Here is a 16,207-nt window from a genome sequence, read left to right as displayed (position 1 = left end):
TATCCAAGCTTGCTTCTTCCCTTCAGATATTCACCACGAGAAAAATGAAACGAGAACGATCTAATGACGCTTCTGGCAGTGAGGCCAAAAATTTTGACTTCTTACACAATCTCGTATCTAGTCGGTATGTACAAGACAATGACTTTTCTCTTTCATATTTCATAACTTTTCTGCTTTGTCTTTTTCTCCTTCATGCTTATGTATTAACTGAACGTGCAGGGGTGATTATGATTTGATATTCGATGGTATACATGAAAACATTTTGCAGCTCCACTACCATGATCCGGTGATGGACAAGACGGTAAGGCTAATAATGATTTCCAGTGCCCTATGACCATTTTATGTTCTGTAAATAACGTTATGTATAATCCTTTTAATTTAAAGATTAGCTGTTTGGACGGTCTTGGAACTTCTGATTTGCTGCATCGATATATCATGCGCACCCAGCATATGCCTCTCTACGGTAAAGCCTTTGAAGCTCTAAAAGATTACTGAGTCCTGTAAATAACACTGTTTTTCCTTTACCTTGTGATGCAGTTTACTTTCCTAGCCTTGTGATACCTATTCACCGTCGTGTGGCCCAGATTCAAAAACCAATTATTGAGTGGCCTAAGTCATACCACAGGTGATTTTGGTGTCATCTCTTATTGATTACGAAAGCATTTCAAGCATTCCTGCTTACGAGTACTTCTCAATATCAAATGTACCAGATGTCGAACACTTTTAGTGGAAAAGCAGGAGTCTCTGCGGTCTTGGCACCACAAGATACCTCCCTATATTGGGAGGCATTTGTCAATCAAGTCTTTCGTAGAAGACTCTGTTTCCCCGCTATTGCATATTCTTTCTCCCCCAACTCTTAGACCGGTATGTCTTCATCTATATGCTGTTGATCTGTCTTTGTAAAATCTGTTCCCTTCGCGGTTTACTGTGCCACCTTACATCAATCAATGCTGCTCTTCTAAGGATGACATCTTGCTATGATCCTCAGGTGGCATCACATTTGCTATCAGATAGGCAAAAGGATCAACTGGCGGGTTTGGTCATGCTTATGTGTTCTTATTCTTTGACTTATAAGAATGTGAAATCTGATCCTGCTCTGAGTAACCTCAGGGAGGCAGCTGCTTCAGATGCTTCACTTCTTGCTTTAGATCCACATCTATTTGATTTCATTAGTTTCAAGGTTTTGTTTCTGTTTCTTTTCCCCTAGCATCTGTCCACCAAATTCTACTTTTGGGGATAATACTCATCGCCTTTCCAACATTTGACAGGGTCACCAATTTAAACATCATATACTCACCTTGGCGATGAAACAAGTGTTGGTACATGAAGTAAGTCGCATCTTCTTCCACGGAACTTGTATAGATTTGTGGCTTTAGTTGCATGAAGATCTTGATTTTCATATAAATGTTAAAAAAATTCAGGTTGAGAAGCAAAAGATATTGCAAGCAAGTGGAGGAAGTTTGGGGATCTTGAACAAACCTGAAATTAAGAAGATAAATCAAGACTTAGCGAGGAAAACGAATGCTGCACCAAATGAAAGTCAACGAAATCCAGTTACCTCTAAACCTTCGTCGGTCCCAGTTGGGATTGCCACAACTTCAAAACCGAAAACGAGTGATGTGAAAAAGGCATCTCGCACCGCCCATAATTTCTTCGACAGGTAATTGAAGGATTGATTTCAGCTTGAACTTCATAATATCCCAGGCTTTTATCGCCCAAAGTGGTGGATGAATAGAGTCTCATCTGAGTCATTTTCAACCAGACGGTTCAGTGTAATGAATCATGAACATAAACTAATCGCATATTTGTCTGGTAAGAACAGGTTTAGGAAGTCCAGGAAAGATTATGAAGATCCAGAGGATGTACAAAAGCGAGCAACTGCAAAAAGAGATTCACGACCTCTTCTCTTCAAGTTTAACGAGGTATGTCACACTTGCAGCCAACCAACAACTCCTCAAAAGGATGATTTTAAGATAGCTATATAAAAACATTAAGACATTCAAACTTTAAGCCAGATTCGAAATATTGACACTGATGTGTATGCTTTACACGTACAGGGTTTCACAAATGCTGTGAAGAGACCCGTTAGAATGCGGGAGTTTCTAAAATGATCCTGCAATGAAGTCACTCTTAGATTAGTGCATAGCTACAAACTAAGCTTTGAAGTTTGCATATGCTATGAAAATCTAAGTAAGAAAGAAAATGAAATTGTGTAAACATGCTAGATGTGGAACATCCCACTGCGTTTTTTCCTTCTGAAAATCTTATATGATATATCTTACGAAGTAGAACTCGTACTTCATGTATAAACCACTTCCATCCAAGTTTGACGACTTATTTCACCTTTTAGGGAAAAACTTCCTAATGATTAGTAGCTGCGTACTACATCAGCGTTGTTTTATCTTTCAATGCATTTAATATGTACCATCTTGAGAAATAAAAATCATTTTGGACGAACAAAAAGAAGATTTTTGGGGTGAGAGAGGCTCGAACTCTCGACCTCAGGATCACTCAGTAGTAGCTATGAGACCTACGCGCTAGCCAACTGCGCCACCACCCCTCGTTGAACTTAGATTCACAATACCTATTTTTAACTTGTGGTTCTATAAAGGACGCTTGCATTTTACATTTTAGCCGACAGAGTTATTCATCCCTCATGTGTACATCACATACATAGACCAACCAAATACATTTTGTACTAAAGTGTAACAAAAGTGGGTTACAAAGTAAGAACAAAAAGTTGTTCCTCAAGTATTATTGTACTATTGTTGCCATGATTTATTTTATCTATAACGCATCTATTTGTAGCAGTGTGTTCGAATTTGGAAACATCCCTAGCGAGAGTCCTTGCCATGATTTATTTATCTACTGAGTTGGGGAGCTCATCCACACTGCCTCCTCTCTCAAACACCGCAGCTGCTCCCATTCCCGAACCTGCGCGGTTTCCAATCCCAGTGAGAGTGAGTGTGTGGAACGAATGAGAGTGAGAGTGAAAGTGAACTTATAACATACCTATGCACATTGACACTACTCCAAAACGGCAGTCTTTACCACGGCGTTTCATCTCGTGCAGCAGCGTTGCAACGCATCTGGCGCCTGATTAAGTGTAATAGCATTTGTTAGTAGCTGAGGGATTCATTTAGGAAACAAGTAGAGCATACCTGTAGCGCCCAAGGGATGTCCAATGGCTATGGCTCCTCCATTGACATTGATCTTTTCCGGGTTTAGCCCCAACTTGTTCCGACAATAAACATACTGAGATGCAAACGCCTAAACACACAACGGTATGTAAGGCCTATAACAAGGAAGCTAGCATGTGCAGTAGTGAATGCATGGAAAGACTCAAAGAAGAGTTGTTCTATTATCTTATACCTCGTTAATCTCAAACAAGTCGATGTCATCGAGTTCTAAACCAGCAGCCTTGACTGCAGCAGGAATAGCCACAGCTGGCCCAACCCCCATGATTTCTGGGTCCACACCAACTGCAGCAAAAGTCCTGTAATGTGTCCAAGAGTGCTTTTACTTAATGAAGCAAAGAGAGGTCAATATAGAGTGTCAAACCCACCTGAATACACCAAGAATGGGAAGGCCTTTCTGCATTGCGACATTTCTCCTCATAAGGAGAACAGCTCCTGCACCATCACTTAATTGGCTAGAATTTCCTGCACCATCCAAGAGTGCTTTGACACAAAGGAAGCAATGGATTTGTAAAAAAGAAAAGAAGATGGATCAAACAAACAGTTTTCTCTGCAAATGAACAATTAGTTTGGGAAAAAGTACCAGCAGTTGTGGTTCCGTCTTTCTTAAACACTGATTTCAGCTTCGTAAGTCCGGAGAGGGTTGTGTTAGGTCGAATCCCATCATCCACAGAGACTATTATGGCTTTCTCATCACCTGTATTTGGGTCAACAATCTGAAACGTAGAAACAAAATTCATTACCTTGGGGAAAAGAGCACTTGATGCATCCTGAAGAATCTAACATATTCAGAGTTGTTGCAAAGGTAAAAAACAGCATGTACCTTGGTTTTTACGGGGGTTATTTCATCCTTAAATTTACCGGAAGCTGTAGCAGACGCAGCCTTTCTGTGAGAATCAACCTATACATTTGTTTGACTCGATAAACAAAGGATGGAGGGTAATATCAAATGCATGCATTAGAACAGAGAAAGTTTATTGGAGTTACAGCAGCTTGATCCTGCTCCTCCCTTGAAACATTAAACCGGTGTGCTACATTTTCTGAAGTAATACCCATTGGAAGAAGGCAACTATGTGCTTGTTCAAACTTCTCCACCTACAATACAATAATATAATACGTTCTATATATGAGGGCTTAAAATTCAACAGAGCCAATCAATCACTTCAGAGAGAGAGAGAGAGAGAGAGAGAGAAAAAGAGCACAGTACCTTTGGGTTGACTAATCCTTTCCATCCCCTTGGATTGGTTGTCATGGACTCCAGTCCAGCTCCAATACCTGTACCCAACGTATTGTCAGCTCAATTATTCATATACCGTCAAAAAGAAAGACATAATTCATGTAACCAAAGGTATAGTTACTCTCTTACCAATGTCATAAAAACCTGCTTTTATGGCAGCAGCAACATCAGCAACAGCTTGAAGCCCAGATGAACACTGTCTGTTCACGGTTCTGATGGGAACAGTTTCTTCAAACGGGACATAAGAGCATGCATTAGCATACAACAAACCAAATTTCAAAGATTCCGGATTACATATGTATTACCATAGTGAAAAAGAAAATCTTACGAGGGAAACCAGCATAGAAGGCAGCCATCCTACATTCAGTGGCTCTCTGAGATCCAGTCCCCAAGACAGTACCAACTACGATGTCACCAACTTCAGATGGGTTTACATTTGTTTTCACTATCATTGCCTACCAAGAAGAAGCTTCTGACTAGTACACATAAGTGGAAAAGGGGAAACCCAAAAAAACCAGGAAAGAGGAATCGAATCAGCATATACTCTCAAAACAGATGCAAGCAGGTCATCAGGATATGTATCCTTAAAGCTGCCACGTTTTGCCTTGCAAAGTGCAGTCCTTTGTGCCCTGTATCAACAAAAGAATCATAGAAGAAAGGGGGCTCAACAAGGTTTCAAAGGGTCTTGCACAACAATACCAAATAATGAGAAAAGAAGAGAGAAGAAACTTAACGCGACAATGACAACATCATCTCCATATAGAGAGGTCCTCTCATATGAAGCCAAGCAAGCTGAGGGCTTGTGAGGAAACAACACAACAAGACAGTGATTTTAGTAAAAAATCAAACACACTTCCAGAACCAAAAGAACAATAATAATTCGGGGGGAAAAAAAAAGAATCGAACAAGAAGCAACCAAAAATCACAAATCAGCCTTGAGAGTCACAGAATCACAAATCCAGTAATTGAGAGCAATTTATTAGCGATGGGAGATCAAAGCTATATATATATATATATATAAGAAGAGGAAGAAGAGCTTACAGAGAGAGAGGCGTCGGAAGGTTGAAGATGCTGAAGCAGCACCCTTTGTCTCTCCATCGCTTTTTCCATTTTATTTTGTTGTTGTCCAACTCCAAATCAAGAACCGTTACAAAAGAAAAACAGAGTTAACACTTGTGTCCTTAAGTCGGCGGCTATAAAAACATAGTCTTTGATCGAACAAGAGTCTCTCTCATTCTCACTCTAAAGCCCTAAGATCGATCACCGAATCATATTTGTCTGTCTAGTTTTCTCGATCAATCCGTCAAAACTACTGCAGATCATCTGATGTGAAGCAGCAGCAGCAGCACCATTTAAAGTTAAACTCTCTCTCTGTCTCTTCCATCGTTTTTTTTTTTAATTTGTCCAAAGCAAAACCGTTAATTAAAAAGGAAATAAAAGACTAAACCGGTTCAGACCGGTCTAAACTGGATTAATATGGGTTTTAGGATTTGGATCGGTATAAATCATCTTGGTTTATTCATAAACGACGTCGTATGCCTCTAGGGTTTTAGGTTTGTGTTACATACATATTTAGGATTCCTTCGTCTCTCTTCCTCAGAAAAAACACTGTCGACCGTCATTTCTTCGGCGGCTCGATTCTCCTCTAAATTAAACCCTAGAACCAACGCCGTCTAAGTCTCCCCTTCACAAATTCTTGGCCCCTTCTCTTCATCTGTTCTCGACGTAAGTCTCCCTCTCCTTTCTCTATTCCCTTTCGATTTTACTCACCTTTAGCTTTTGCTGTTTCTTCTTTGGGTTTTATTTTGTTCTTAGTGATGTTTATTAATAATTTTGTTACTTTTGTGTTTATTCTTAATCATATAGATGATGATGATGCTTTGTTGCTTCGTAAGTTCGATGCTTTGTTTTGTTTTTGATGTCAAAAATCTTCTTTGTTCCCTTAGCACAGTCTCTTTGATTAGTACCTCACAATCGTGGAGTTTATGCTTTATGATTAAGCTAGCCTGTAACAAAATTAAGATTTTGCCTCACAATCGTGGAGCTCATATGTTGGCATGTTTTGTGGATTTGTGCACAGATCGATAAGCGAAGATGGTTCAGTACAATTTCAAGAAGATCACTGTTGTTCCCAATGGCAAGGAGTTCATTGACATCATCCTTTCTAGGACTCAGCGTCAGACTCCTACTGTTGTCCACAAGGGTTACAAGATTAACCGTCTCCGTCAGTTCTACATGAGGAAGGTCAAGTACACTCAGACCAACTTCCATGAGAAGCTCTCCGCTATCATTGATGAGTTTCCTCGCCTTGATCAAATCCATCCTTTCTATGGTGATCTTCTCCATGTTCTTTACAATAAAGATCATTACAAGCTTGCTTTAGGCCAGGTCAATACTGCCAGGAACTTGGTTAGCAAGATCGCCAAGGATTATGTGAAGCTACTCAAGTATGGTGATTCTCTCTACCGGTGCAAGTGTCTTAAGGTGGCTGCTCTTGGTCGTATGTGCACTGTTTTGAAGAGAATCACTCCTAGTTTGGCTTATCTGGAGCAGATCAGGCAGCACATGGCTAGGCTTCCTTCCATTGATCCAAACACCCGTACTGTCTTGATTTGTGGATACCCTAATGTTGGCAAGAGTTCTTTCATGAACAAGGTTACCAGGGCTGATGTTGATGTCCAGCCATATGCTTTCACCACCAAATCCCTCTTTGTTGGTCATACTGATTACAAGTACCTGAGGTACCAAGTCATTGATACCCCTGGTATTTTGGACAGGCCTTTCGAAGACCGTAACATCATTGAGATGTGCAGTATCACCGCCTTGGCCCATCTCCGTGCTGCTGTTTTGTTCTTTCTGGACATCTCAGGTTCATGTGGTTACACTATTGCTCAGCAGTCTGCTCTTTTCCACAGCATCAAGTCCCTCTTTATGAACAAACCGTTGGTCATTGTCTGCAACAAGACTGATCTGATGCCCATGGAAAACATATCTGAAGAAGACCGGAAGCTGATCGAAGAGATGAAAGCTGAAGCTATGAAAACTGCAAGGGGAGCAAGTGAAGAAGCAGTGCTTTTGAAGATGAGTACTCTGACAGACGAAGGTGTGATGTCTGTGAAGAATGCTGCATGTGAGAGGCTGTTAGATCAAAGGGTAGAGGCCAAGATGAAATCCAAAAAGATTAACGACCACCTGAACAGGTTCCATGTGGCGATGCCAAAGCCTCGTGATAGCATAGATAGACCCCCTTGCATACCTCAGGTGGTTCTTGAGGCTAAAGCTAAGGAAGCTGCTGAAATGGAGAAACGAAAGACAGAGAAAGATTTGGAAGAGGAAAACGGTGGAGCTGGAGTTTATTCTGCTAGTTTGAAGAAGCACTACATCTTGCATCATGATGAATGGAAGGAAGACATTATCCCTGAGATTCTCGATGGTCATAATGTGGCTGACTTCATTGATCCAGACATTCAGCAGAGGCTTGAGGAGTTGGAACGAGAAGAAGAATTGAGGCTGGCTGGAATTGAAGGAGAAGATATCGAGATGGATGTTGAGGAGCTTTCAGAGGAGCAGCAGCTGCTACTTGCTGCCATTAGAAAGAAGAGAGCTAAGATCATTCTAGATCACAGGCTCAAGAAGACTGTTGCACAGAACCGATCTACTGTTCCAAGAAAGTTTGACAAGGACAAGAAGTACACAACGAAAAGAATGGGTAGGGAGCTATCAGCTCTTGGACTTGATCCATCTTCTGCAGTGAACCGTGCAAGAAGCAAGTCTAGAGGGAGGAAGAGGGATCGATCAGATGATGAGGGTAACGACGCAATGGACGTGGATGATGAGCAACAGTCGAACAAGAAGCAGCGTGTGAGATCGAAGTCTAGATCTATGTCGATCTCAAGATCTCAATCAAGGCCTCCTGCACATGAAGTTGTGCCTGGTGATGGATTTAAAGACTCTACTCAGAAGAAATCGGCCATTAAGATTAGCAATAAATCTCACAAAAAGAGAGACAAGAATGCACGTCGTGGTGAAGCTGACAGAGTCATACCGACGCTTAGACCAAAACATTTGTTTTCAGGCAAGAGAGGGAAAGGAAAAACCGATAGGCGTTGATGAGACTAAACAAGGTACGTTACCATTCTAATCCACCTTATTGTGTCCGATGATACATTTGCTTGCAGTGTCAAAATTATTAATTTTAATTCCTTGCAGAGAAAACTGATGCTGGATGTATTGAAGAAGTTCTCTCAAGTTTTGGAATTTGCGTTACCTTTAGTTTACTTATTATGTTATGCATCTATTGTGGCTTTTCGCAGACATTTATGGATTATTATAGCTTTCCAGTGTAATCGTTTAAACAAACCTTATGATGGATTTTTTTTGGAGTTAAGATGCTTGAGAAATTTTATTTTGAAAGTTTGGTGTGAAGGTTCCATATTCCTCTGAACCAAAAACGTCAGTTACTAACGTTTATGTTGTGGTTTTTGTTTTTAATAAACAACTCTCAAACCCAAACCGGTAATAAGAAGTTAATTTCTTTAGATGGAGGAAACATATTCCTTACAGAAAAATGACAATTCTGTTTTTACACAGTAGAACCCCAACTTTCTTGGTATACAAAAACCGGTAAATTCCCCCAATACTAATTTACAAACGCCGCACATCTCTCACAAATCTATATTTCCCCTTCTTGTTGTCACTTTCTTTCAGCCAATATAAATTTAAAACCAACCCAAAAATGAAGACTCATGTACAGTATAGTATCTCACAACTTACGTTTGGTTTTTTTCTTTAAGTTTGATTGGAGAGGGCATTTAGGTTCGTCGCTTGGCTTGTAAGGCAACAGTCATCGAGCGAAGCCGATCAACAATCTCCGTGAACGATGGTCGTACTCCTGGATCGAATGACCAGCATTGCTCCATCAACTTCCTCCACTCTGCTTCACACCGTTCTGGCACAGGTGGTCTCAACGTATTGTTCACAATTCCACCTTTTTATTATACAATACAAAACAAAACTGGATAAGAAACTAAACCTCAATCCAATCCAAGTTCTTTTTGTTCAAAGAACGTACCGATGATGGCACCGCAATGCATATTCGCGTAGGGTTCTTCGCCTGTCAAGATCTCCCACAGCACAATACCAAATGAGAAAACATCTACCTGCAAAACATATGAACATTAAAACACGTAGTAAGGACTACAAAATTTGGAATGTTCTGATTTTGGACTCAGCAACATACTTTTTCTGAGACACGGTTACTGCTTCCGTTTAGCAGCTCTGGGGCCATCCATGGAAGGGTTCCTCTTACCCCACCAGAGACAAGCGTGTTTCGTTTGATTCTTGATAATCCGAAATCTCCAACCTGTAAATGGAACAGTATGAAAGTGAGAAGGAAAAAAAGACAATATTTAACTTATACAATTTGGCTAGAGATGACAAGATTTTGAGGAAAAGTTTCACCTTGCAAATAGGTCGTTGTGGATCCCTCAAGTTTACAAGCAAGTTATCGCATTTAAGATCAAAATGAACAATATTTTTCATATGTAGGTACTCCATGCCAAATGCAGCATCAAGAGTTATCATCAGTTTTTTGCGCCTATCAAGTACTCTGTGCATATATATTCCCATCAGTAATGCCATATCGCAAAAGGTCATACATAGATATTTGATAAATAATGTGTACGTACCTGTCTTTTCTCTGCAAGACATGTCTCAAAGATCCGTTCACCATATACTCAGTCACTGTTGCCATTGTTGCACCAGGTCCATCTGGCACAACTCCATAAAAGGCCACCACGTTAGGATGGTGGAGATTCGCCAATATCCGAGCTTCTCTCCAGAAATCTTTAGTCTGTTTCCAAAAGACATCAGTAAAGAAACTATCTTAAAAGTTCAGAGACTCGAGAGAAAGAGTTAAACCTGTCGTGCTTGCTCAGATGACCCACCAGAGAAACAACTATTCTTTATCCTCTTGATAGCAACATCAGTTCCTCTCCACTTCCCATAGTAAACCGTTCCAAATGTACCAGATCCTAGCTCGTGCAAGTCTTCAAGATCAGTGTTTTTGATTATCTGTAAGCCATAGATTCCAGCTTCAATTTCAATCATCGCAGCTTCACTAAACGAATCAGAGGTGTTTATGCTTTTCTTATACTTTTCCTGTAATATAAAAAGAGACCAGAAAGATTAACCTTAAGCCGACACACATCAGGAAAGCCAGAACTTATAATCTAATAGGACAAAATAATTTGTGTACCTCCATTGCAGATTCAAGACCAGCATCTGTAATCTCATTCTCCCTTGTGTAGGATTTTTGATCATCATCTGACTCACTATGTACATGAGGGACAATAGTAGCTGACAAGAGAGCATCTGAAGTTACTTCGTCAGTCACATCCTCAACTATCAACTGTGGACCAAGCACCTTGTTTTTGAAGAAATCATGTGAGTCTTGCGTATGCATAAAAGCAGCTTCTCTACTTCCCACCTTCGTAAGAGGAAATCCACTGTAGTGAATACTCTCTTCTCTTGAAAGAGAATTCTCTGTTTCTATATCATCACATTTTGTCTCCAAATCCTGCACATCGTTTGAGGAAAACAGACTTAGACCAAAAAGATTGCTAACTTTACGCAAGGATTAATGTGAATTATATGCTTACACATCTCGGAATCCTAGGCTCTTGTCTCAGTTTTTCCACAGGGAAATCTGTAATGGGTAAAGAGGAATCTGCTTGATCAATTGATTTGGATGTACTACATAATTGATCTGTAGCTGAAGTGTGGCTTCTGATGAGAATATCTAGTGATATGTCTTGCTGGAGACCATTAAATTTGTCTTTCGAACAGTCAAGATGATTTTCGTTGGTGTTAACTGATAAAGAGAAGACAGAGCCTCCAGCTGAATCTTGTGAATCACTTGAAGTAACCTGAGCAGCTGGTTGATAATTCGGACTACAATAATTCGGACTGAAAGAGCTATTACTGTTACTGCCACCATGTTTCTTTGATGTCTGATCAAACGAACCAGGACTATGATCACGATCGATCCAGTTATTAGGAACTTTTTTGTTGAACTCGAGCTCCTTACTCCTCTTGCCTTCTGGATTCTTGAAATAGATATCATCACTGTCTCCCCACTTTGACGTAGCCACAACATGTAGTTTCTTTCTCAATATTTTCCATGGTTGTTTTGTAAATGCTTCTAACCCATTCTTGATTTGGCTCTCATCATGCAGCTGCGGATCAGAGAGAGCATTTTTCTTAAGCCTCACTTTCTCGGCTCCGATATAACCTTGACCATGGGGGTAAATATCTTCGCTTGGCCTCCGGTCATGAAGATTCATTTCTGGATGCTTCTGCATTTGTGCAGTAGTCTCAAACAAGAATCTGTGTTGCTGTGGGAATTTTGGAGAAACCAAGTAAGTATCAAAGAAACCATTTTGATCAACAAAGTAAGGAACGTCGGTGTTTGCTCTCTTGTGAACTGAGAAAGGAGATGATGGAGGAGATTGTTGACCAAATGAGTTCCCCGGAATCTTCGGCAAAAAGTGAACAGCATTCGTGTTGGCATATGGTTTCATGAAGGTTGGACTGTTGCAGTCTTTGTGTTCCCATGTATGAACAGAAGTAGGCGAGTCTCGGAGATGAAATGTAGGGCTAAACTCTGAAGCATTCCCAAATTGTGTAGTCTGACTTGTCCCACTTTGCCCGCTGGAACTCTTTTGAGGACTCACATCAACGACACCGTTAAGAGCTGAAACATACTGATAATGATCTATATCCATCTGCTGGTGCGTGTTTCGGTTTACGTTCATATTTCTTTCATTGTAGATTTTAGGACTCTCTGATGATCCTGATGAAGATACAAGGAAGACCCTTATCCTCTGAGATCCACCCTTTGTTTCAGCTTCTTGATACTCTTCAATCATATGAAGAAGATCCTCATCTGAGCAAATCGAGATCAAGGCATCAAGATCTTCTCCCGGTAACTGATACTTGATTGTATGGGGATGGTTGCACAAAGCATAAGTCTTGTGCATCAACTCTTTTAATCCAACATGTTTACGTATAGAGACGATCCGGGTCTCCCCTCCAATGTATCTAAGTTTGCCGTCACCAGGTCGCTGTAAGATCCTTCCCCCGAAGCTACAAAGAAGCTTCAGTATATCCGGAAAAGGAACATCTGATGTTGCAGTATGAATCATCTTCCGAGGTGAGTCTGAAACATTTGATTCAGCTAAGTAGGGATTCATACCTTCAGACATGTTGGACTCAACTCTCTGAAGCCCAAGAATTCTGTTGAAATCCTCATAAACGAGATGGCGATTACCTTCAACATTTCTACTAAGACCACCACCACCACCACCCTGTACTCTTCGTTGAGCACCAAAATCCCTCAAAAACTCATTTGAAAATTCCTCCCCTGTCTGAGCACAGATATTGTCTTCATGAGTGTTATNATACTGATAATGATCTATATCCATCTGCTGGTGCGTGTTTCGGTTTACGTTCATATTTCTTTCATTGTAGATTTTAGGACTCTCTGATGATCCTGATGAAGATACAAGGAAGACCCTTATCCTCTGAGATCCACCCTTTGTTTCAGCTTCTTGATACTCTTCAATCATATGAAGAAGATCCTCATCTGAGCAAACCGAGATCAAGGCATCAAGATCTTCTCCCGGTAACTGATACTTGATTGTATGGGGATGGTTGCACAAAGCATAAGTCTTGTGCATCAACTCTTTTAATCCAACATGTTTACGTATAGAGACGATCCGGGTCTCCCCTCCAATGTATCTAAGTTTGCCGTCACCAGGTCGCTGTAAGATCCTTCCCCCGAAGCTACAAAGAAGCTTCAGTATATCCGGAAAAGGAACATCTGATGTTGCAGTATGAATCATCTTCCGAGGTGAGTCTGAAACATTTGATTCAGCTAAGTAGGGATTCATACCTTCAGACATGTTGGACTCAACTCTCTGAAGCCCAAGAATTCTGTTGAAATCCTCATAAACGAGATGGCGATTACCTTCAACATTTCTACTAAGACCACCACCACCACCACCCTGTACTCTTCGTTGAGCACCAAAATCCCTCAAAAACTCATTTGAAAATTCCTCCCCTGTCTGAGCACAGATATTGTCTTCATGAGTGTTATTACCACAACCGAGTTCCCCATTGAACCTATCCCTACCTAAATGCTGCTGATTCGAGCTGCCAGGAAACTCCATTCTCATGTTCTCTCAAGATCCAAAACAAGGAAACAGAGAAAAAAGTATACCAAAAAATCCTTCTTTTTTTCTTCTATGCAATCTCTTGTGAGGAACCAAAGTTGTATTCTTTTTAACTCCCCAATCTCAAAACGAAACAAATAAAAAAAAATCCAGGATTTCGTATGCTCTTAACGTTCTTTGAGGGAATATAGCAAACAGGTTATGGAGATTTATTATACCCAAAACCAAATTTGTTCATCATCATCAAGCCTCAAACAAACATCTTCAGGCTTCATTCAAGGTTATATTGCTACAAAATCAAACAGAGACCAGAGATTTGTGCTCATATAAACGCATTGGACTTATTATTAGATGTAAGCCCCCCTGCAAGAACAACAACGAGAAACTAAGATTTTTTTCTTCAATATGATAAAATTTCTATTTTTTAATGCAAATGTTGATCATACAAACCAATCGTATCACATAATATAAACAACGAGAGATCATCTATAAGACCAAACGTGTTAAAATCAAATTATAAAAAAAAAAATTGGAGCTTTAGATAAATTTTGATTACCTGGAGAACAAAAAATAGCCAATGAGATTGCCAATGAAGGAGAGAAGATGATTAACAAAAAAAAATAAAAAAAAAAAGGAGAGAATGGGTAAAAGAGAAGAATGTTTCTGGAGATTGAAGTTTTTCGAAAGTTGAGGTTTTTGATTTGCGAGAAAGAGAGAGACGACGCAGAGAAGCTCTCTCAAAAAATAACGCGGGCGGGTTTCGACGAACGAACTCCCCAAATTAAAAAAAAACAAAAACAAAAACAAAAACCTAACTCTCTCTCTCTCTTCTCTCTCTTTTTATTTTACCTTTTTTTTTACTTCAAAATAATTTCTGATTTAATTCGTTTCACTTGAATCATGGATAATTTCATCTTTATCTATTAATAATTGTTTTATTTCTTCCTTTTAGATATTTTTCAAATTAGTAAATTCATAAATTTCTATGTGGAGGTGGTTTTTGAGATCTTACTTTTTTTAGACAATCTCTAGAAACCTGCATTTTTTTTTTTTTACTGATCTCTTAGCTTTTTTATACAACTAAAATAAAACGGAAAAATCCAAATTTAGACTTTTATTCGGATCGTACCTAAAAAAGATATGTGCATTATGTATGTATATTGGAAACATGGTATATAGTTGAGACATTATGTTGTGCACGTTGAACTTTAAATACCTCCATAAAATCTTTTAATTATATCCTCATTTCCCCCAACTTTTTAGGTTTATACAAATATTATTAATATATATCAAACCCCTTGAACTAAATTAAAATAATTTGTTCCTAACATTTATAGACTATATATAGGTATAGAACTATGTCTAACCAGAACCGTTTGATGAGCTATTCAATATATTTGCGGTCATGACATCACAACTACAAGAACCAAACTTTAAGTTTCACTAACCATATAAAGACCGTTTATAAAAAATAAAACAACAAAACTAAAATTCACATTATTACTCTCTCTTTCTCTCTCTCTCTCTCTCTCTCTCTCTGAGTCTTTTAAATTGCACAAGCTACCAAAGAGAACAAACAAAGCCAACATCAAACAACACACATTACAACGCTTCTTCGAGTGTTTTTTCCCCCCCGGTGTAACACTCTTCTGAAACTGATCGAATAGGGAGGGATGAGCGATCTCGGGTTTTTGGTTTTACCGATACGATTCAGGACGTTTTGGTTTGCTCTGTATCACTTGCTCTATCTTGTCCAAAACAGAAGGTGTCAGCAATGGGATAACCTCAACAGCTTTCATGTTTTCTTGTATCTGTGTAGGTGTACAAGAAACACAACATCTTTCAAAAAATCTTGGATCGAAATCTAGATTGAGACTCGACGCGACTGTGGGGATTCAAGAACTAACCTGTGACTCCCTTGTGGCACCGGTGATAACGGATGACACATTAGGATTTGACGCACACCATGCAATCGCAAGCTGTGCTAAGGTTACTCCTAGCTCATCTGCGATCGGTTTGAGACCGCTAACTTTCTTCAGCACATCATCCACAAGGGATCTATTGGCAAGATTCTGTGGAAGAAATCAAACAGGGAAATGTACCAGTAGATTTGTTTAGATGCAGAAGAAACAGAGAGGATATCTTAACAACTATGACCAAGTATACAGAACAAAAAGGAGAGAAATAATTACTTTGTAGTTCTCCAAAGCAAATCTGCTGTCTGAGGGAATAGCTCCCTTGTTGTATTTACCAGTGAGGACACCCGATGCAAGTGGGCTCCAAGTAGTGAGACCTATGCCATGGTTGGTGTAAAGAGGAAGAAACTCTGACTCAACCTACATACCATACCATAAGAGTGTAAACCGAATCAATAAATGATGCAACTCAGTAAAGGAAAAAGGGAAAGAAAGAGTTGGAATACAAACTTTGTGCCTAGCGAACATGTTGTACTCTGGCTGTTCGACGATTGGACCGACCAAATCCAAACGGTCTGCAGCTCCCCATGCCTCTGTAATTTGCTGAGCTGACCATTCACTAGT

The 16,207-nt window shown here is 39.7% G+C and overlaps 5 protein-coding genes across 6 annotated transcripts in view; 2 read left to right on the top strand and 3 right to left on the bottom strand.

Annotated features, from left to right (window-relative positions):
- LOC104762544 (chromosome transmission fidelity protein 18 homolog) overlaps nt 1–2,342 on the top strand; it is an 8,984-nt gene extending 6,642 nt beyond the window's left edge. Inside the window, exons 13-22 of the mRNA XM_010485871.2 lie at nt 27–124; nt 220–301; nt 385–463; nt 538–625; nt 711–864; nt 989–1,180; nt 1,269–1,328; nt 1,422–1,660; nt 1,823–1,922; nt 2,058–2,342. Coding sequence (XP_010484173.1) covers nt 27–124; nt 220–301; nt 385–463; nt 538–625; nt 711–864; nt 989–1,180; nt 1,269–1,328; nt 1,422–1,660; nt 1,823–1,922; nt 2,058–2,111 — 1,146 coding nt within the window. The 3' untranslated portion in view covers nt 2,112–2,342. The remainder of the gene's footprint in view (nt 1–26; nt 125–219; nt 302–384; nt 464–537; nt 626–710; nt 865–988; nt 1,181–1,268; nt 1,329–1,421; nt 1,661–1,822; nt 1,923–2,057) is intronic.
- Nucleotides 2,675–5,812, bottom strand: LOC104762530 (3-ketoacyl-CoA thiolase 1, peroxisomal-like). 2 transcript variants are annotated; one of them, XM_010485848.1, is made up of 14 exons: nt 5,476–5,812; nt 5,169–5,233; nt 4,979–5,063; nt 4,763–4,889; nt 4,564–4,662; nt 4,405–4,472; nt 4,185–4,292; nt 4,021–4,098; nt 3,781–3,913; nt 3,566–3,680; nt 3,373–3,496; nt 3,162–3,270; nt 3,013–3,096; nt 2,675–2,934 (listed from the first exon to the last, which is right to left on the bottom strand). In XM_010485848.1, exons 1-14 carry the CDS (start codon nt 5,542–5,544, stop codon nt 2,858–2,860), a joined length of 1,341 nt encoding a protein of 446 aa, XP_010484150.1. In that variant the 5' UTR covers nt 5,545–5,812; the 3' UTR covers nt 2,675–2,857. The 2 variants fall into 2 exon arrangements, with proteins under 2 accessions (XP_010484150.1, XP_010484155.1); XM_010485853.1 differs by having other exon boundaries at nt 3,566–3,662.
- LOC104762512 (nucleolar GTP-binding protein 1) lies at nt 6,015–8,821 on the top strand. The gene is made up of 3 exons (XM_010485824.1): nt 6,015–6,159; nt 6,515–8,558; nt 8,644–8,821. Exon 2 carries the CDS (start codon nt 6,529–6,531, stop codon nt 8,542–8,544), a length of 2,016 nt encoding a protein of 671 aa, XP_010484126.1. The 5' UTR covers nt 6,015–6,159; nt 6,515–6,528; the 3' UTR covers nt 8,545–8,558; nt 8,644–8,821.
- Nucleotides 8,701–14,510, bottom strand: LOC104762521 (serine/threonine-protein kinase phg2-like). Its single transcript, XM_010485837.2, has 10 exons — nt 14,224–14,510; nt 13,457–14,030; nt 11,094–12,763; nt 10,691–11,011; nt 10,354–10,593; nt 10,122–10,285; nt 9,895–10,042; nt 9,674–9,796; nt 9,506–9,593; nt 8,701–9,421 (listed from the first exon to the last, which is right to left on the bottom strand). Exons 2-10 carry the CDS (start codon nt 13,668–13,670, stop codon nt 9,246–9,248), a joined length of 3,144 nt encoding a protein of 1,047 aa, XP_010484139.1. The 5' UTR covers nt 13,671–14,030; nt 14,224–14,510; the 3' UTR covers nt 8,701–9,245.
- LOC104762504 (probable voltage-gated potassium channel subunit beta) lies at nt 15,086–16,201 on the bottom strand. The gene is made up of 4 exons (XM_010485814.1): nt 16,094–16,201; nt 15,860–16,003; nt 15,575–15,739; nt 15,086–15,478 (listed from the first exon to the last, which is right to left on the bottom strand). The coding sequence occupies exons 1-4, from the start codon at nt 16,109–16,111 to the stop codon at nt 15,365–15,367; spliced, it is 441 nt and encodes a 146-aa protein (XP_010484116.1). The 5' UTR covers nt 16,112–16,201; the 3' UTR covers nt 15,086–15,364.

This window comes from Camelina sativa, chromosome 3 (genome assembly GCF_000633955.1).
Source record: "Camelina sativa cultivar DH55 chromosome 3, Cs, whole genome shotgun sequence".
NCBI classification, from domain to species: domain Eukaryota; kingdom Viridiplantae; phylum Streptophyta; class Magnoliopsida; order Brassicales; family Brassicaceae; genus Camelina; species Camelina sativa.
The sequence above is the reverse complement of the archived record's forward strand: the minus strand, read 5'-3'. Positions and strand labels throughout refer to the sequence as shown.

Coding starts and splice junctions, on each gene's coding strand:
- LOC104762530 (XM_010485848.1), bottom strand. CDS start 5,544: ATGGAAAAAGCGATGGAGAGACAAAGGGTGCTGCTTCAGCATCTTCAA. Junction 4,473..4,563: donor AGCAGGTTTTTATGACATTG/GTAAGAGAGTAA, acceptor CGTTGGGTACAG/GTATTGGAGCTGGACTGGAG. Junction 3,097..3,161: donor ACATCCCTTGGGCGCTACAG/GTATGCTCTACT, acceptor ACACTTAATCAG/GCGCCAGATGCGTTGCAACG.
- LOC104762512 (XM_010485824.1), top strand. CDS start 6,529: ATGGTTCAGTACAATTTCAAGAAGATCACTGTTGTTCCCAATGGCAAG.
- LOC104762521 (XM_010485837.2), bottom strand. CDS start 13,670: ATGAGAATGGAGTTTCCTGGCAGCTCGAATCAGCAGCATTTAGGTAGG. Junction 9,797..9,894: donor CACAACGACCTATTTGCAAG/GTGAAACTTTTC, acceptor TTCCATTTACAG/GTTGGAGATTTCGGATTATC. Junction 9,422..9,505: donor GCATTGCGGTGCCATCATCG/GTACGTTCTTTG, acceptor TATAATAAAAAG/GTGGAATTGTGAACAATACG.
- LOC104762504 (XM_010485814.1), bottom strand. Junction 15,740..15,859: donor TTGCTTTGGAGAACTACAAA/GTAATTATTTCT, acceptor TTTCTTCCACAG/AATCTTGCCAATAGATCCCT. Junction 15,479..15,574: donor GTGCCACAAGGGAGTCACAG/GTTAGTTCTTGA, acceptor ACACCTACACAG/ATACAAGAAAACATGAAAGC.